General features: G+C 39.5%; 1 protein-coding gene across 2 annotated transcripts in view; it reads right to left on the bottom strand.

The window, feature by feature from the left end:
* The window catches only part of B3GLCT (beta 3-glucosyltransferase), a 47,111-nt gene extending 34,922 nt beyond the window's left edge, over window positions 1–12,189 (bottom strand). The window contains exons 1-3 of one of the 2 annotated variants that reach the window (XM_048936991.1): window positions 11,904–12,189; window positions 5,357–5,418; window positions 2,684–2,723 (exon numbers count right to left, since the gene is read on the bottom strand). In XM_048936991.1, the coding sequence (XP_048792948.1) occupies window positions 2,684–2,723; window positions 5,357–5,418; window positions 11,904–11,991 (190 nt within the window). In that variant the 5' untranslated portion in view covers window positions 11,992–12,189. Of the gene's footprint in view, window positions 1–2,683; window positions 2,724–5,356; window positions 5,419–9,207; window positions 9,251–11,903 lie in introns of those variants that run through there. The other variant, XM_048937002.1, reaches the window with a different exon arrangement.
* Between the last annotated feature and the right edge of the window lie 3,614 nt (window positions 12,190–15,803).

Consider the following 15,803-nt stretch of genomic DNA (forward strand, 5'->3'; position numbering starts at 1 on the left):
GTGCACTTTAGAGTATGCACTGACTCTGTGCAACATAGAATCATAGAATTCTTAGAGTTGGAAGGGACCTCTGAGGGCCATCTAGTCCAACTTCCCTGCAGTGAACGGGACGCCTGTTCCAACACTCAAGTTAAATGCTGCCTTGAGTTCCCAAAGAAACTGAAGTCAGTAGTTCCAATCAACATGCTGCTTACCCAATGATCTTTCCACTCCGCTGTCTTGACCCTATACTGTAATTAGCTCCACTGATTTTCAATACTAATGCCATCTACTTTATTGAAACAGTGATACGTATTCAATAAATGTGCTCAATTATCTACTCTGTCCATACACACCAACAAAATGTTATGTATGTTCTCAGAAATCATTATGTATATTAAACACATGCAACTGCAAAATTTTCAGCAAGAAGTGTTACTCCCAGGATCCAACCATCACATTTCAGCATATGACAGATGAGTAATTGCTACACTTACTTAAAATAGTCTTACCTCCAGAACAGACTTGCTTTTGTTATTGAGATACACTAAAAACTGAAAATAGTGTTGGTCAGCTATGTAGGCTATCACTTGGGGTCAAATGTACCCACTTTTTGCCAAGGTGTGGCAATGGTGATGCAACACTGGCAGTGGTCTTATGGTTGGGCTGTAACACATCTGTGCAAGAAGCTCACTGAGCACCAGCCAATCCAGAAAGCAGCATCACATGCTGACCATGAGAACACAAAGTTCAACCATATTACACACTTGTCTTCTCAGTGACTAAAACATCAGTATTTTGATACTTGTCTGCCAAGTCTAGGCTAAGGACATTTCCAAAGACCTTTAACATCTCTGAAAGGAAGACTATAGATAGTAACTTTGCTTCCTTGGCACAAAAGGTACAGCTTATTTATAAGAAAGCAGAATTTTCTTGTACAACAGTTTGAAAAAGATGAATGAAAAAAATCACAGGAGTTAAGAACCATCAAGAAAAAAAAAACAATGTCCCAAGTCCTTTTATTTTACAGTATCCACAGAACTGCTTGACAACATACAAATTAGAAAAAAACCTTTCTTAGGAAGAGGTAGGGTCTCCATTTAAAAAAGATAGAGAACACAGGTAATGATGCACCAAGTCCATCAAGTCCAGCTTATTGTCTTCAACAGCAGTGATAAGAAACATCATGTGGGAAGAGTGCACAATCTTCACTTACACAGTGCTGCTCGTACCCTACCAGCATGCACAACTACTGCAGTAGGAAATGCTGGAAGATGAATAACTGGCTGCTTCTCTTTCCATCTCTTTACAGATTTGTCCTTAATTGAAACTACCAGTATTGCCTGCTTCCACAACCTACTGTTGCAACACATACCTAAAATTTGTTACCTAACACATAAAATACCTTCGTCTGCTTTTAAGCAAAACAAAATGAAACAACCACAAGAAAAAAACCAACAAACCACAGATGATAGCAGATACATCACTAATGCTTTATTATAGTCCTTTTAAGTATAAGTTTCCTAAGAAATGGCATTACATAAAAAGCTGTTAAAACTCAGATTATATTAAAAGTTATGGCAAAAGCAAAAAAAAAAAAAAAAAAAAAAAAAAAAAAAAAAAAGCCTGTCAATGCATCCCTGGATGTTTTATGAAGTGAGACACAAGAAGTCTGTAAGGAGTGATAAAAAACCACAATGAGAACCAAATGGCAACAACCTGGCTGTGTGGCTGTGCTATGAGATTCAACAGAAAGAGACAAAAGAGCATAGAGAAATAGGAAAGGGATTTTGTCGGACACCACATAAGGAAAGGCAATCTGAGAAATAGAATAAAAAACCTTCTATTAAAAGGCCCTGACTTTTCAATGTAAAATGGGAGATCACTGGGATAAAGGATTTAATTATTTTCCATGTAGTTATCTGCACTAGGGACACCGCTTGGAATCAAATCCAAAGAAGTCCAACACAAAACCAACCAACCAAAAAACCCAAAACTTCTCAGTACCATTAAGAGTTCTATTACCAACTCCAGTACAAGCATGATAAATGTTCCTGGTGGTCATCTTTGATGTCAGAATGAACTCCCAAATTCTCAGAAGCTGCTACAACAGAAACATGATCAAACAAGATCATCTAGGCGCTCAACCTTGCATGAGTGAGAAGTACCACTGCAGTTCAAATTTATTTCACTATTCAGAATGCTGTTAGTGTTTGACATCTTTCTTTAAAACTTGCTTCTGGTTGTAACAAGTAATTTGTAGTGGTTCCAGTTACTACAGTTACCATGAGAACCTGGCAGATTTGGTAGCATTCAGTTTCATATCACATTTTTAGCATGAAAATTGATTTTAAACTACCTGTGTACTACACAAAGTTATGCATTAATTTCATAGTGCAAGTGCACATTTTGAGAAAATAAACTTAACTGCACTAAAATTTCAAATACAAATGCAGATCAAGAAGCATATGTTTGATGAGGCTGTGCAAGTTAGGAAAAACATATTTGGGAATCAGCAACTCACTAATAATGCTGTTGAGCATTTAGTCACTGTTCACAGTTACTTTTCAAAGCATGGCTGTATTTTATTTATTTTATTTATACAAAAAAGACAGCCACGTTAAAAACAGACTGAAAAAACAAATGGGATGCGTGAACTTCAGTACTGGCTTAGAACAAGTTTGCACAAAACAATTTTACTTACCCTTGTTCCTTTTACTCACTGTTCCACGTTTTTCAGACTTCTAGAAGGGGAAAAGCAGAAAAAAATAGTGAGAGAACTCTTACCCATGACTCAGTTTATATTGGAGCTTTTAACACTAACAATTTCAGCTTTTTTTTTAATGTGTATATATATACACATTAAATAATATGTGTATACACATAATTATATATGTATATATATATCCTTTGTGATCAAAGCACAAAGTTTGGAATAAGAAACTGTACAACATATACATGCGTGTATAAAAAAACACTTCTACTCATGTGTGATGCACTATCAAACATCCATCGAAGCATCACTCTTAAGAAAAACCCAAACAGCAATTTATGTCAAAACAGTAAATATGAAAAGGTTGGGATTTACTCAGGTCAGGCATTACATACTGGTCCATTTGTCACACAATTTTAATAGTGTTTAAGGACTGGCATACATTGCCCTTGTATCAGAAAATGGGAAACAATGACATAAAAAATATCTCTAGAGTACATTGAGCTGCTTCTCAGTAACACTGGGTGGAAACGTATTGTTTAAGAACTGATGACTTGGGGGAGAGATATCAGACTAGAGAAATAGCTTTACACTTCCTACAGAAATTGTAGGAAGGAGAGTCTCCTTTTATTGCCTTCCTGTGCCTTCCTGCTAGCACCTCAGTGCTTCTGTTCGTCTGAATGTGAAACCAAAACTGTCTTTATTAATTGCATAAGGATGTTCTTAAGATTTATCTTAGTTCAAGTGTTTTGAGTCCTTCACATAGAGAAATATTGTACTTAGCACTCTCCAGGAGTAAGCCTTAATAAAGTTTTCCTATCCTTGTGACAATTACTGTTTAGAAGCTTGTTTTTTCTCTTTTTTTTTTTTTTTTAATGCCAATCCATTTAACCCTTTTAGTTCTGCTTGCATCAGGTGATTTTTCCTTTGTCCAGATCTGATTTTACACTGATAAATAATCAGAAAAGCAACTACATACACATTGTAATCTATGAGCAGAGCAGTAACTAAGGTAACATACAAACCAAAGTAAATTTCTCAGATTACCTCCCAGAAAAGACACAGGAGAGAAAAAAAAACAAAAAAAAATTGCTCCCTCAGCAACACACAGCAACAGAATCCAGGCCAGAGCAAACTGAAAGTCTGGTCATCTCTGGAAGCCATGAGGTAAACTTACTATACATAGGACTTACACACATTCCACTCTGAAATAAAAAAGTAACAATCCAATCCCTTGCCGTTGGGTTCAGAAAGGCCTTTCGTTCTAAGCACGGAAATCTATGTATAATGAGTCAGCATTAAAATAATTAATTACATAAATTTATATGCCAGACACACATTAGACACTAAACGCTACTGAAAGACCCTAAGCATCCTTAGCATTTTATTCAAGTGGTAATTACACCTTAATGTTGAATTGAGGCAGCCAGTAGAAATCCAAGTCACTTTCACAATTCTCACCCTTCCAGATACATTTTCCCTAGTATGCAGCTCCTCTTAAACTGGAATGAGAAGCATTGGCATTTCACAGAGAGAAACATGTAAGTAATGAAAACAGGATTACGTTATCCAGGCTCTCAGATATATGATAGCAGACCATGAATTTGCAATGGGGATCTTTTTAAGTCATGTAAACTACTGTAGATTCAGCAATCATCATTAAGAGCAAATTTAAAAAACACATCTCTGACCATACTACTATTGCATTTGATGCAAGATCAAATTTAGATCAAATCTAGATTTAAATGGCTTTTCTAGATTCTAACTTTTTATTAGTGCCACTATTTCTGATTTTTCCTCTTTAAATCTTGTTTATGTATACACACATCTGCTACAAATGTACACATGTGCATATGTGTATTTTATACATATAAAAACTTGTATGTAGAAGCTTGTTAAAGGAATGCACGCACACACAATTCCCCTTATGCTCCTCAACTGAACAGTAGGACTCCTTCTGACTATTCATTCTTCTAATCTATTAATCTAAAATTTCATATGCAAGCTTTACCTGAGATGCAATATGGGTAGCAAAAAGTCATTCAGCCAATTGGACAGCCATATTCCTTTCATTGCAGAGCATATTTAACAAAAATGGAGAAGAAAGGAAAACCATCTCTGAAGTAATAACAGTTATGTGTTCAAAATGATTCTAGTTAGATGTAACAGCACAATCTGCCTGTAGAAGCTACACAAAACAGCAAAGTTTGGTTGGATGTTTTTTTTTTTACTTACAATTTTCTAATGGACTCCTCTGCTGATCTTGGAAAAACAAAATAACTTTTCTCAATTATTATTCTGTTCCACATCATCACAAATAAAAAACAAACAACCTAATTATCTTAACAAAAATGTCAACATAAATCAGAAAACGCAACGTAAGGAAGAATCAAAGGTGGTAAGTTTATTCCAGTAGTACTGAGAGTCCATGAGATAAGATGCTAGCAGTGCTGGAAGACTAGTGTAACATATACAATGTGTGTCCCACAAAAGGTATCTTAAGAAGTCTGACACACCAGAAGGATGTAAAGCAGCAGTTCATATCACTGAAGTCACTGATCAAACTAATCCATGTCATGGATGTAAACTTTTTGCTCTGCACATTTATAGATGAATTTATAACGGCTGTAATATGTTTCTGCTTTGGCAGTTAAAATTTATTACCTGCAGCACTGGTACTTCAGCTTTATCTTCTGCATCTTCAAGAACTGCACTTAAAGCAAAACCTGAAAGAAAAAGCAGACATTTTTTTTCAAATTATAGGAGCTTGTTTTCATACATGACAAAGCTCTGAAGCAAAGTTATTATTATTATTATTTTTTTTTTTTTTTACATTAAACAATACTATTTTGATGATAACCTTAATGAATATTCTGTGAGAATCTGTGTTTTTAATACCTGGCAATTCTATTCCTATGCATCGCTAGGAAAAGAAGTCACTCTGATGTGAAGCCAATTTATCTTGGTTAGGTAAATCCCATATAAAAAAAAGAAAAAACACATCTGTTCAGTCATTCACCTAACACCAGCATAATGTGCTGTCACATGGAGGAATCTGTATTCCTCTCTGTCTTTAGGCTGAAGTTCAGATTATCAAAATGGAATCACAGATACGATATCACTGAGGTAAAACTGTGTCAAATTTGAAGATGGATATTTTGCATCTTGAATGCTCTCTCTGAACAAGTTCAGCTGCTGATGTCTCAAGATCCAAACAAATATTTAAAAGAGACCCAAAAGAGCTCATTTACACAAAGCTAGTATCATCTAAAACCTTTCATACTGACACCACCCTGTGCATATATTTTTGGATTGCATTAGACAAAAAATCATAAGAAAAGGTTTTATAATTTTTTTGTTCCTTTCCTGCTGATGCAGTCTCAGCAATTTGTCTCAGTTTGCTCATTTGCAAAGCAGTAATTCTATTTTAAATAAGAAAACCTAAGATTCTTCATAAGGATTCTTTTTCTTAAACTTACTAAAGATACGCAAATTAACGCTAATTGCCATCACTTGAAAGGAACTAAAGGTCCTATTAATCATGATCAAGTACATAATTTTCTTAAAAACTGAGAAAAACACAGCACGTTAAAACAAAGTGCTACACTGCAATTTTAAATTATTTACCATTTGAAACTGATTTCAAAGTGAATTACTAGCAAATCTCAATTCCTCAGACTGGAAAACAGAAACACAGGAAAGGGAGAAGTTGTTCAAAGCCTGTGATGCTCCATCTCTGGTTACCTACAAGACTCTGCTCTTCCAACCGGGGACTGAATTTCATTAAATACCTTGGAGTTGTGTAATACGGTAGACTTGCATTAACCACAGCCAAATTTCAAGACAACATCTAGCCAGAAAGAAGAAAACAGTGTACAAATAGGGGCTGTGTGTGTCAAAATATTCATGGAATATTTTGTACTTCTATTTCAAAAGGGCACAGCAAATATTTCAATCTTACTATTATACCCCTTGCTGACAGCATGTTCTGATCATCACCTTCCCTCACACAAAGCAGATCCACACGTTCTACTAGACACAATCCGAATTACAAGAACAAAACAAAACACCCTTATTTTGGGAAATGTACTGATTACACAATATTAGCATGAAGAATAATCACCCCATAAATTTGGCTTATTTGCAGAGCTGCACGTAAGCAGAATTTTCACAACATTCAGGTTTTATTACATATCTGAGGCATGGCATACAGAGACCTGAAACAGCCATGATTGACAGGAGATGCTGCCTCTCACCATAATATTAAATAACCCATGTCACACAGCTTCTAGAGTTTATAAAATATTAATGTCCTCTATCCTTGAAACAGAACAAACAATATTCAGATAACCCTGGAAAAAAAAGAGCTATTCCTATTATTTTTTGAGAGCCCATAATCGTAAGAAAAGGTTCCTTTTCTTATTTTAATAACCAACTTCACCTCTGCATCACAGATCCACTGAATACCTGAGGTTGGAGAGGACCTCCAATGATCACACAGTCCAACTGCACCAGTCGAAGCATGGTAAACTGGAATAGACTGTCCATTATCTACTAACATTATCTACTAACAGTATTTCCTAGGACACAGATAAATAATAAAAAACTTATTGTCCTTCATGTGTTTGGAAATGGTTCCTGGGATTATTTGCTCCATCCCTTTCACTAAAGCAACACAGATTCTTGACCTTCTTAAAGACAAGCATGATATCTGCTCTCTTCTAGTCAAGAAGTGGCCATCTATCCAGAGCTGCCATGCATTGAGAATGTCAAGCTCTGTCAGCATTAGCAGATGCCTCCCACCAGGCCCCATGATTTCTGTATGTTCCATTTGCTTATACGTTCCCCTAAACTGGTACTTCTCCTTAAGTCTCCCTTGCTCCAGACCCTCCCACAAGTTTTATCACAGCCCTGGCACTGCTAACAGAAGGTCTTAACAGTAGAGACCAAGGAGAAGAAGATTCTGAGTTCCTCATTCTCTTCCACACCCATTCTCACCATCTCACATCACCCATTCAGTAGCAAGCCCACTTTTTCCCTATTGTTACTTTTGCTGTGGATACACTGTAGAGGCCCTTCTTGTCTTCCACACCCCTCACCTTCAGCTGGGCATTTGTCTTCCTAAGCAAATCACTGCACACACAGCGTCCCTGTATTCCCATGGTGACCTGACCTTATTTCTACCTCTTGCATAGTTCCTTTTTGAGTTTTACCATGAACTTTCTCACCCATGTGGGCTTCTTGTCATCTCTGTCTGCCACCCTGTATGTGGGAATGGACCACTCTTGAGCTTGCAGCAGGTGAACCTTGGAAATCAACCAGCAGTCCTGGACCACTTCCCACATCCATCTTTCTGTACTGTTGAAGGGGCAACACAACGAATAAGCCTGGCTAAAAATGTTTTTTGTTGTAGCTGTCCTTACATATAAGGAAATGTCAACACTGACACATACCATTTATTAAGCTGAAATCTGACAGTGATGAAGGTTCAGTTTCTCCATGTGCCATTATTCTTACTCTCAGTGGTTACAGACAAACAGCTTCCCACTCTTTTCCAATGTATAAACATATTGAAATGATTCTTTATCTTTTATGTTAAATGTAAGAGTACATGTAATTTTTTCCCAAGCTGATACATTTTGAAGATGAGACAAGAACTGTTCTGATTATTTTTAAACTACTGAGGAACCATTCACTGATCAGACTGGCACCATGAAGCCTCAGGACTCTTCAATAGCAACTACACTTTTCATTCAGGCAGAGCATATGATTTTATTTAGCAATGAGTTTGCCACAGTCCCTCTACAACCTTATCAGCAAATCCATTATGCTCACACAATATAATTTAATATGAGCAAAGCAGTCTTCAGAACTACACAGGTATGCACTTGTGGGGTAACAAGTCTACCAAGATGAAGTGTTCTGGCTATGCAGTCTGATCTATCAGCCTGGAAAGAACTATCCTCTTCCAGAGATTTACTAGAAAAAGGGTGAAGTGTAACAAGATTCTTAAGACTAGCTGGTGTAATGCTTACCAACACAGGTAGTCTGGAAACACAGAGCCTAGGAGTCAATGACCCTCTCTAAGACAAATCCATCCACCCACTTTCCAATCCCAACTACATGCATGCAGGCAGTACCACACTAACTTGTGTAACACACAAACTGCAAACACTGTGGAAAGCATGTTTTCTCATTTTGCATACATTACACAAGCACAAGGAGTGACAACCTATGTCTGAGAGATTTGAGATGCCATGTTAAAAAAAAAACAAACAAAACAACACAACAAAACAGTAACTTTTCCAAATATCACTACTAGTTCAGAAAAATGGGTATTTCTTTCAGCACAGACTTCCCTATGAAGGGCACCAACCTCTGCAGCTGCAGGTTTGTCTGCCGAAGTCAGAACATCCCCCAATCCCTTTGAGTTTGTTGGTGCAAGACAAACCTCAAGTGGGCCACTGACTTATCCAAGAGCATACAAAGTCTATTAACAAGAAGAAACCGATTACCTGGTAAAAGTTCAGACTCTGTGGCCATCACCGCAATGAAAAAGGCTACGGTATAAACTGTACAACTGCTCACAAACAAAGCTATCTGAGGAGAACAGAACAAATCAGCAAGACACTGAGTATCGTAATGTTGTATTTCTCACTTGGCAATTTAATGCACTGTGCATATTGATGTCTGTTAGCACACACAGCTATTCATACTGGCAAAAGCAGCCAGAAGCTGAGCATGTCAACTGCCAGTCCTCCCTTCCTAGTTGCTCATGAACTGAGGCAAAGTAAGAAAGCAAAGAAATTTTAGGCAGATTTTAAAGCTCTTTCTTTTCAATCTTATCTTTATTTCATTTGGAAGTAGGGATAAAATCAACTGAAAAAGCTGGACAACATTTCTTAATCAATTTCCACAAAAACTAGAAGCTTAATCAGAGAATGAAATATAAGCAGCTTCAATTGCGAATTATTGTTCTCAACTGTCCCATTATTTCAGCTGGAATTTTGGTGAGTTAGGAGACTTGTTTATGGCACTATAATGGGGGGGGGGGGGGGAAGATGAAAGGAAACCGTTTATTGTTCAGCAGCTGAACTGCAGGAATATGTGCCAACAACTAGGAAAGTGCAAGTAAGTATTGTAGCACTAAAATGCAATACATTGTGTAACTATAATGTTACAAAATCATATTATAAATGCAGAAGTAATCCCCTTTTTCAGCACAGTGCCCCTTTAAGCATAAGCAGTTTTCAGGTATCTACAATTATATATGGAAAAGATGTTAAAAACTGAGTTATTTCCTTTGATTCCATAGACAAAATCCATTTCAGCACAAAGACCATGTGCCTGGCATCTTCCTCTTTGATGGTTTGATTCAGGTCTGTCCGAACCCAGAGTCGTTCCAACCATCCCACCAGGCTGTGGGTCAACTTAAATGAGCTACAGAGTTACGATTTTATGACTTCTATACAACAAATGTTCCACTGAACAGGTTGCCCAAGGAGGCTGTGGATGCCCCATCCCTGGAGGCATTCAAGGCCAGGCTGGATGTGGCTCCGGGCAGCCTGGTCTGCTGGTTGGCGACCCTGCACATAGCAGGGGGTTGAAACTAGATGATTATTGTGGTCCTTTTCTACCCAGGCCATTTATATGATTCTACAGAAATCACAGTAACAACCTAGTGTCAAATATGTTGTGCTCAATAAACAGAATACTTAAAACAATCTCCCTGCACTTCAAATCATAATTTAATGAAAAGCCTATTTTTGTTTTGTTTGGGGGTTCATGGTTTCCCCATGCCTTAATTTTCAAAGAACATAAGTCTACCAATTGACATGATTCCAGAGAAAATCTGCACTGCCACTGTTAGTCAAAGAGATAGGATCTTCCACAATTAGACAGCACAAGAGCCTTAGGAGGCAAAATAAATTAGCTACGTGCATTTACACGCAAGTTTTTGTAACACATTTTCATTGATGCTGCCTTAACAACATCAAAGACCCTAATGGAGCCAGGTAAAGCGAAGACTAGAGAGAAAGCAAGGGGAGGGAGTAAAGGAGGTGATGCAACAAATATCCACATCTGAAGCCCTTCATAAAATAAAAGCAACTCAATTTGTTTTTTTACTGTATTTCTTCAGGCTCATGAAGAAGGCAGCTGAATTCATCACTGTGAACCACTGAAAAGCCAGTGAGCACTGCATACACCTGTATTATTATAAAAGGTGACCAAGAAAAGCTGTGAAAGAAAAGGCATCATCACTATTCCTTCCAATTGTCTGAATACTATACAAACAAAATCATCTGAATACATTTTCCCGTTCTGCAAGCTGCCACCTGCAAGCTGGATTTTCTACAACGGCTTAACTGCTAACAGACACGCTGCTTCTCTTCTGTGAAATGCAGTCCAAATTATTACTTTTCCATGCACAAAGTTGATAGTTTTGCAAATTTGCCAGCTGAAAAACATATGGTATTTATTAAAGGGAGAATTTGAAAATTAAGTATTTTTAAAGCAGAGGAAAGCCCTGACACTACAAAAAAGCTTCAGGTGGATGGATTCTATAGTAAGATCAACTAAAGCAAGAAGCCAAGCTGTTAGACTTCTGCCTTCTAGCTGTAAGTATCCACAAAAAAACATATCTATACATAAATGCACAGGGAAAATTGAAGCTGCTGTCCTCTGACAGTCAGAAGTTATGTGTGCTATAGCACCGGAGCAAAACTACTTGCTCTAAGAGTGAGATGCAGCGTTAGGAAGAGCAATAAGGACTCCAAAACTCAGTCTGCGTGGGTAAAACGAAAAATGTTTTGCAGCCAAAAAGCCAAACATCACCCTTTACTTTGCTGGAAAACGGATGTGCCGGTACGAAGCTTTATTTTTCCTTCACGCTGACGCTGCACCGCGCGGCGTTCCCCCACCGCCCGCTCTCGGCGCTATCTCCAACACGAGGACGAGCGGCCCCGCGGCGCTTCCGAAGCCAACCCGTAGCACGGGCAGACGGGTGCCGCTCCCACGCCCGGCCCACAACAAACTTCAGGGGAAGGGGCACCTCCTCCACACGGGGCGGGACGACGGGGCAAGGAAGCCGCCGCGACTCCGCCGTGCCCCCCGCGTCCGGCTCCGTCCCGCGCCCCTTTCCCGCTTCCGCGCCCCAGCTTTCCCCCCTTCGCCCCGCCGTGCCGTCCCGCCTAGGGCCCCGCACACTCACCCCGGGTGCGGAGCGGCGGGAGGAGGAAGAAGACGTGGGCGCAAACGGCCAAAAGGAGCCAGCGGCTGCGGCCGGGATCCCGAGACATCTTGGCGAGGGCCGCCGAGCCGCTCGGGGCGGAGGGAGGAGGAGCGGGGCGCAGAGCGCCCGCTGCCCGCCTCTGCCGCAGGAGCGCGGGCGAGCGGCCTCCGGCGGGTGGCGGTACCGCCGCCAGCTCCCTCCTCCCCTCCCACCCCCACCAGGGCCCGGCAGGACCGGGCGCCAGCGCCGGGAGGAGGCGGAGGGGAGGCGGAGTGCGGCTGCGGCGCCCTCTGGCGGGCTACAGTGGATCCGCCTCGCTAACGAATCGCTAACAAATCCCCGTTCAGGGTCACGGGCTGAATACCCGACACGGAAACCTAAACCCCTCCTAGTAAGTATAGCTTCCCATAGCCATCGTCAAACGTCAAGCATCTGTTACCAAAAGCAATTCATGGTGTCTTTAATTCTTAGTGCTACATTAAGAAACTGGAAAATTTCCATAGAAAATCCTCCAAAAAGGCTTGTTTGTTAAACAAAATGTTTATGTTTTTTTAATTATTATTAGCTTCATCTCTCATTAACAAATCTAAATCTCAATCAAACGATATTCAGCACTCATATAGGATCATGGTCCAAATTAGCAAGTTGCCCAATACATCTCTAAAACAAACCTCATGCCATTACCAAACAGGAGCAGAGTGCTGGAACAGGCTGCCTGCAGGTGGTGGAGTCTCCTTCTCCAGCGATATTGAAAACCCACCTGGATGCCTTCCTGTGCAACCTGCAGCAGTGAACCTGCTGGGCTGGGCTGGGTGATCTCCAGAGGTCCCTTCCGACACCTACAACTGTGAATCTGTAAACCTTCAGGCAGCCATTTCATAATTACCCATGTAACAACATGGCTCTTGCACTGTCCTCACCAGGAACAGACCTCCAGTCATATATTGAATATGCAAGGCCTTGGGGCTGCTGCCAGTCAGTATTGCTCCACATGCACTTTCTCGACCTGCCTGCACCGCTATTTCATTTTGTTTCACTGAGACAGCCTTTCCTAACAGAACAAGTGCCCAAGACCAATTTTACAATTGCCTATCTTTGTTCAGCTGCAGATCAATGAAGAAAGATAAAAATATCGAAACTTGTTCACAAACAAAAAATGACCCCCTGCAGATTGTGGAGTGAGGATAAAGAAGCCACCAACACAAACATATTCCTGTGAAGAACTCCACAGGCTGACAGCTTGCTGGACAAGCCTCCCATCAGAAAGGAACTGCCAGCCTTCAGACCCAGAGGAGCAACAGAAAGGTGAGCTTAACAGTAGGAAAAAGAGTAGAGAACAAGCAGTGTTCTTTCTCCTTCTGTAACAATCAGATTTGTAATAATAATGATAAGATTATTTGCATTTCATTTATACTAAACAAGAAATGATTGGCTTCACTTACATGTAAGGCATGGTTTCTCTTTGCCTTCAAACACAATTTTGAGTGTGACACCCAGTGCCTCTAGGGAGAAGTCTGAGGGGAAACCTCATGGCAGCACACAGCTCCTCAGAGGGAGCAGAGGGACAGCGCTGATCTCCGCTCTGGTGACAGCGACTGGAACAAGGATACATGCAGCAGCGTCAGGAGGGGCAGCTGGGGGTCAGGGAAAAGTTTTTCACCAGAGGGTGGTGGGCATGGAACGGGCTGCCCAGGGCAGTGGGCACAGCCCCGAGCTGCCAGAGCTCAGGGAGCGCTTGAACAACATAGAAATTGGATTTGGGGTGGTTCTTTTTGGAGCCAGGAGCCAGACTCAATGATGTTCTTGGGTCCGTGCTAACTTGGGACATTCTATGATTCTAAGAAATATTTCTCATACTGGGTACTTACAGTCATGAATTCCAGTCAGGTGTGTGTATACACATTTTCCTATTAAATACAGAAGATTTCCATCACTCACACTCCCCTCCTACCAACCCAATTATTCAGTAAATGTTGATCTCACTTGTAAACCATAAACTTTTCTATTTTCAAACCAGTAAGCACAACAGCTAACCTGAACTTTTCCTAGAAAGTCTGTATCTTTTAGATTTACTGCATTACTTTTCTGACAGATCAAGCATTCAATAGGGCAACTTAAGTAAGCCAGAGAAGTGATTTTGAAGATGAATGGAAAACTTTTCACCGTGATAAATGTTCTCTCTCACTGCAAGTTCATCTATGTCACTGTAACTTAGCAGAAGACATCACACTTCCCTTTATATATCAATAGAAATATAACAGGCAGACTTTCTTGGGGGAATAGACTTGCTTAATCTATTTGCATATCCACCTTATATTACAGGATGTTGAAGAGAAAGGGAAAACAGGACACAAGAGTGAGCAAATCCAATTCGTTATTTGCCTTACAGAACAATTTCTTGTTGCTGATTGAGTGCCTGGCTTCAAGAATAATTATTCTTATGCAAAAGAAACAGACACTTTCATAGGATGTCTCTCTGTCTGATTATATGCACATGCTCATTACTAGGAAAAGAACGTGTTCAGTCATCCTTCATTTCTAAATCCATAACAACATATATAAAATGTGTGAATCACATGTATCTCAGTTGACTGTTTTTCTTTATAAATTCCAGAAGTGTTTCCTGCCCTTTCTCCTATTTCTTTTTCTCTGTTGGTTTTCTTTTTACCTGTCACAGAAATCATGCCCGCATTTGGGTTAAACGTGATACTTCCCACTTTTTGATGTTTTCCTGCTCAGCAAGACAATAAGAAAAAAATCTTCTGTCCAGATGTTATCAATGTTTTGGTTTCTCACAAGTAGAAGAGAAATTTCACTAATACCCTCACTCAAAAATAGAAGTCACACATGAATTGTAATATTATCCAACTGTTAAGAAGAAGATCACTTCAATGTTTTAAATTTTATGTTCAGGGTTGGGAGGAGGAAGAAATAAATCTTCTTCTTCAATTCTACTGTGCCTATAAACTCCGTTTATTTGTAACCACTCCTCTGGGAATTTCCATCTCAGAAGGGATGAAAATAATGTACGTTCTGGTAAGGAATACAGAAGTTCAGAGCAACACTAAGCTTTCCTTCCTGATAGCATTACATATGTCAGTAAATAACTGTAACACTGATGCTGTCCCATCTTTGAGATTAACTGAGGAGAATGTAAATCTCAAAGAAATCACATCAGATACACATAAATAAGTTAGACATATGAAAATTATTTTGTACTTTATCTTTCTTGCACATTTTTTCAGCCATTAAATTTAACTAACTGTGTTTCAGAATGTCCTCAGAAGTGCTCTGTGGCTTTTTTATTCTTCCTCCAGAGTCACCACATTGGCTACAGTCACCTGTACCCCTCAACTTTTGGAATCTCTGTTGCCTTTGGTTTTACTTCATAAGATTATTTTTTAAATTGAATAATTTAATTAGAAATTTACTTAGCTTCAGAACTAACTATTTGAAATGCTTTTATCCCATAAGACATTGACATGATGATTCAATTATAAATTATTTTAGTCCAACATTTTTCAAGAGCTACAGTATAAACTCTTTCAGAATCTGTATCTGCTGACAAATTGCTGTCATGTTAAAATTGTGGGGAAAATGTATTATTTTGATTTCTTGAGACTGTTGGGTGATGAGAGCAAGATGATTTATGCATCTGTCTTTATATTGCACACAGTCAAGGAGAAACAAGGGTAATAATTCCATAGGCAAGTATGGAGGACTGAAGCTTTTCAGCCTTGATTATATGCCATGGGCATACTGCCCACTCCTTTGGTCAAATGAACAGCTTGCCTAACAGAACTGTCAGACTTCATACTCTTTCCTATTTTGTCTCCTGCTGCTTCCATCTGACACAAAATTGCCTATACCAAGCATATC

Source organism: Lagopus muta, chromosome 1 (genome assembly GCF_023343835.1).
Source record: "Lagopus muta isolate bLagMut1 chromosome 1, bLagMut1 primary, whole genome shotgun sequence".
NCBI lineage: Eukaryota > Metazoa > Chordata > Aves > Galliformes > Phasianidae > Lagopus > Lagopus muta.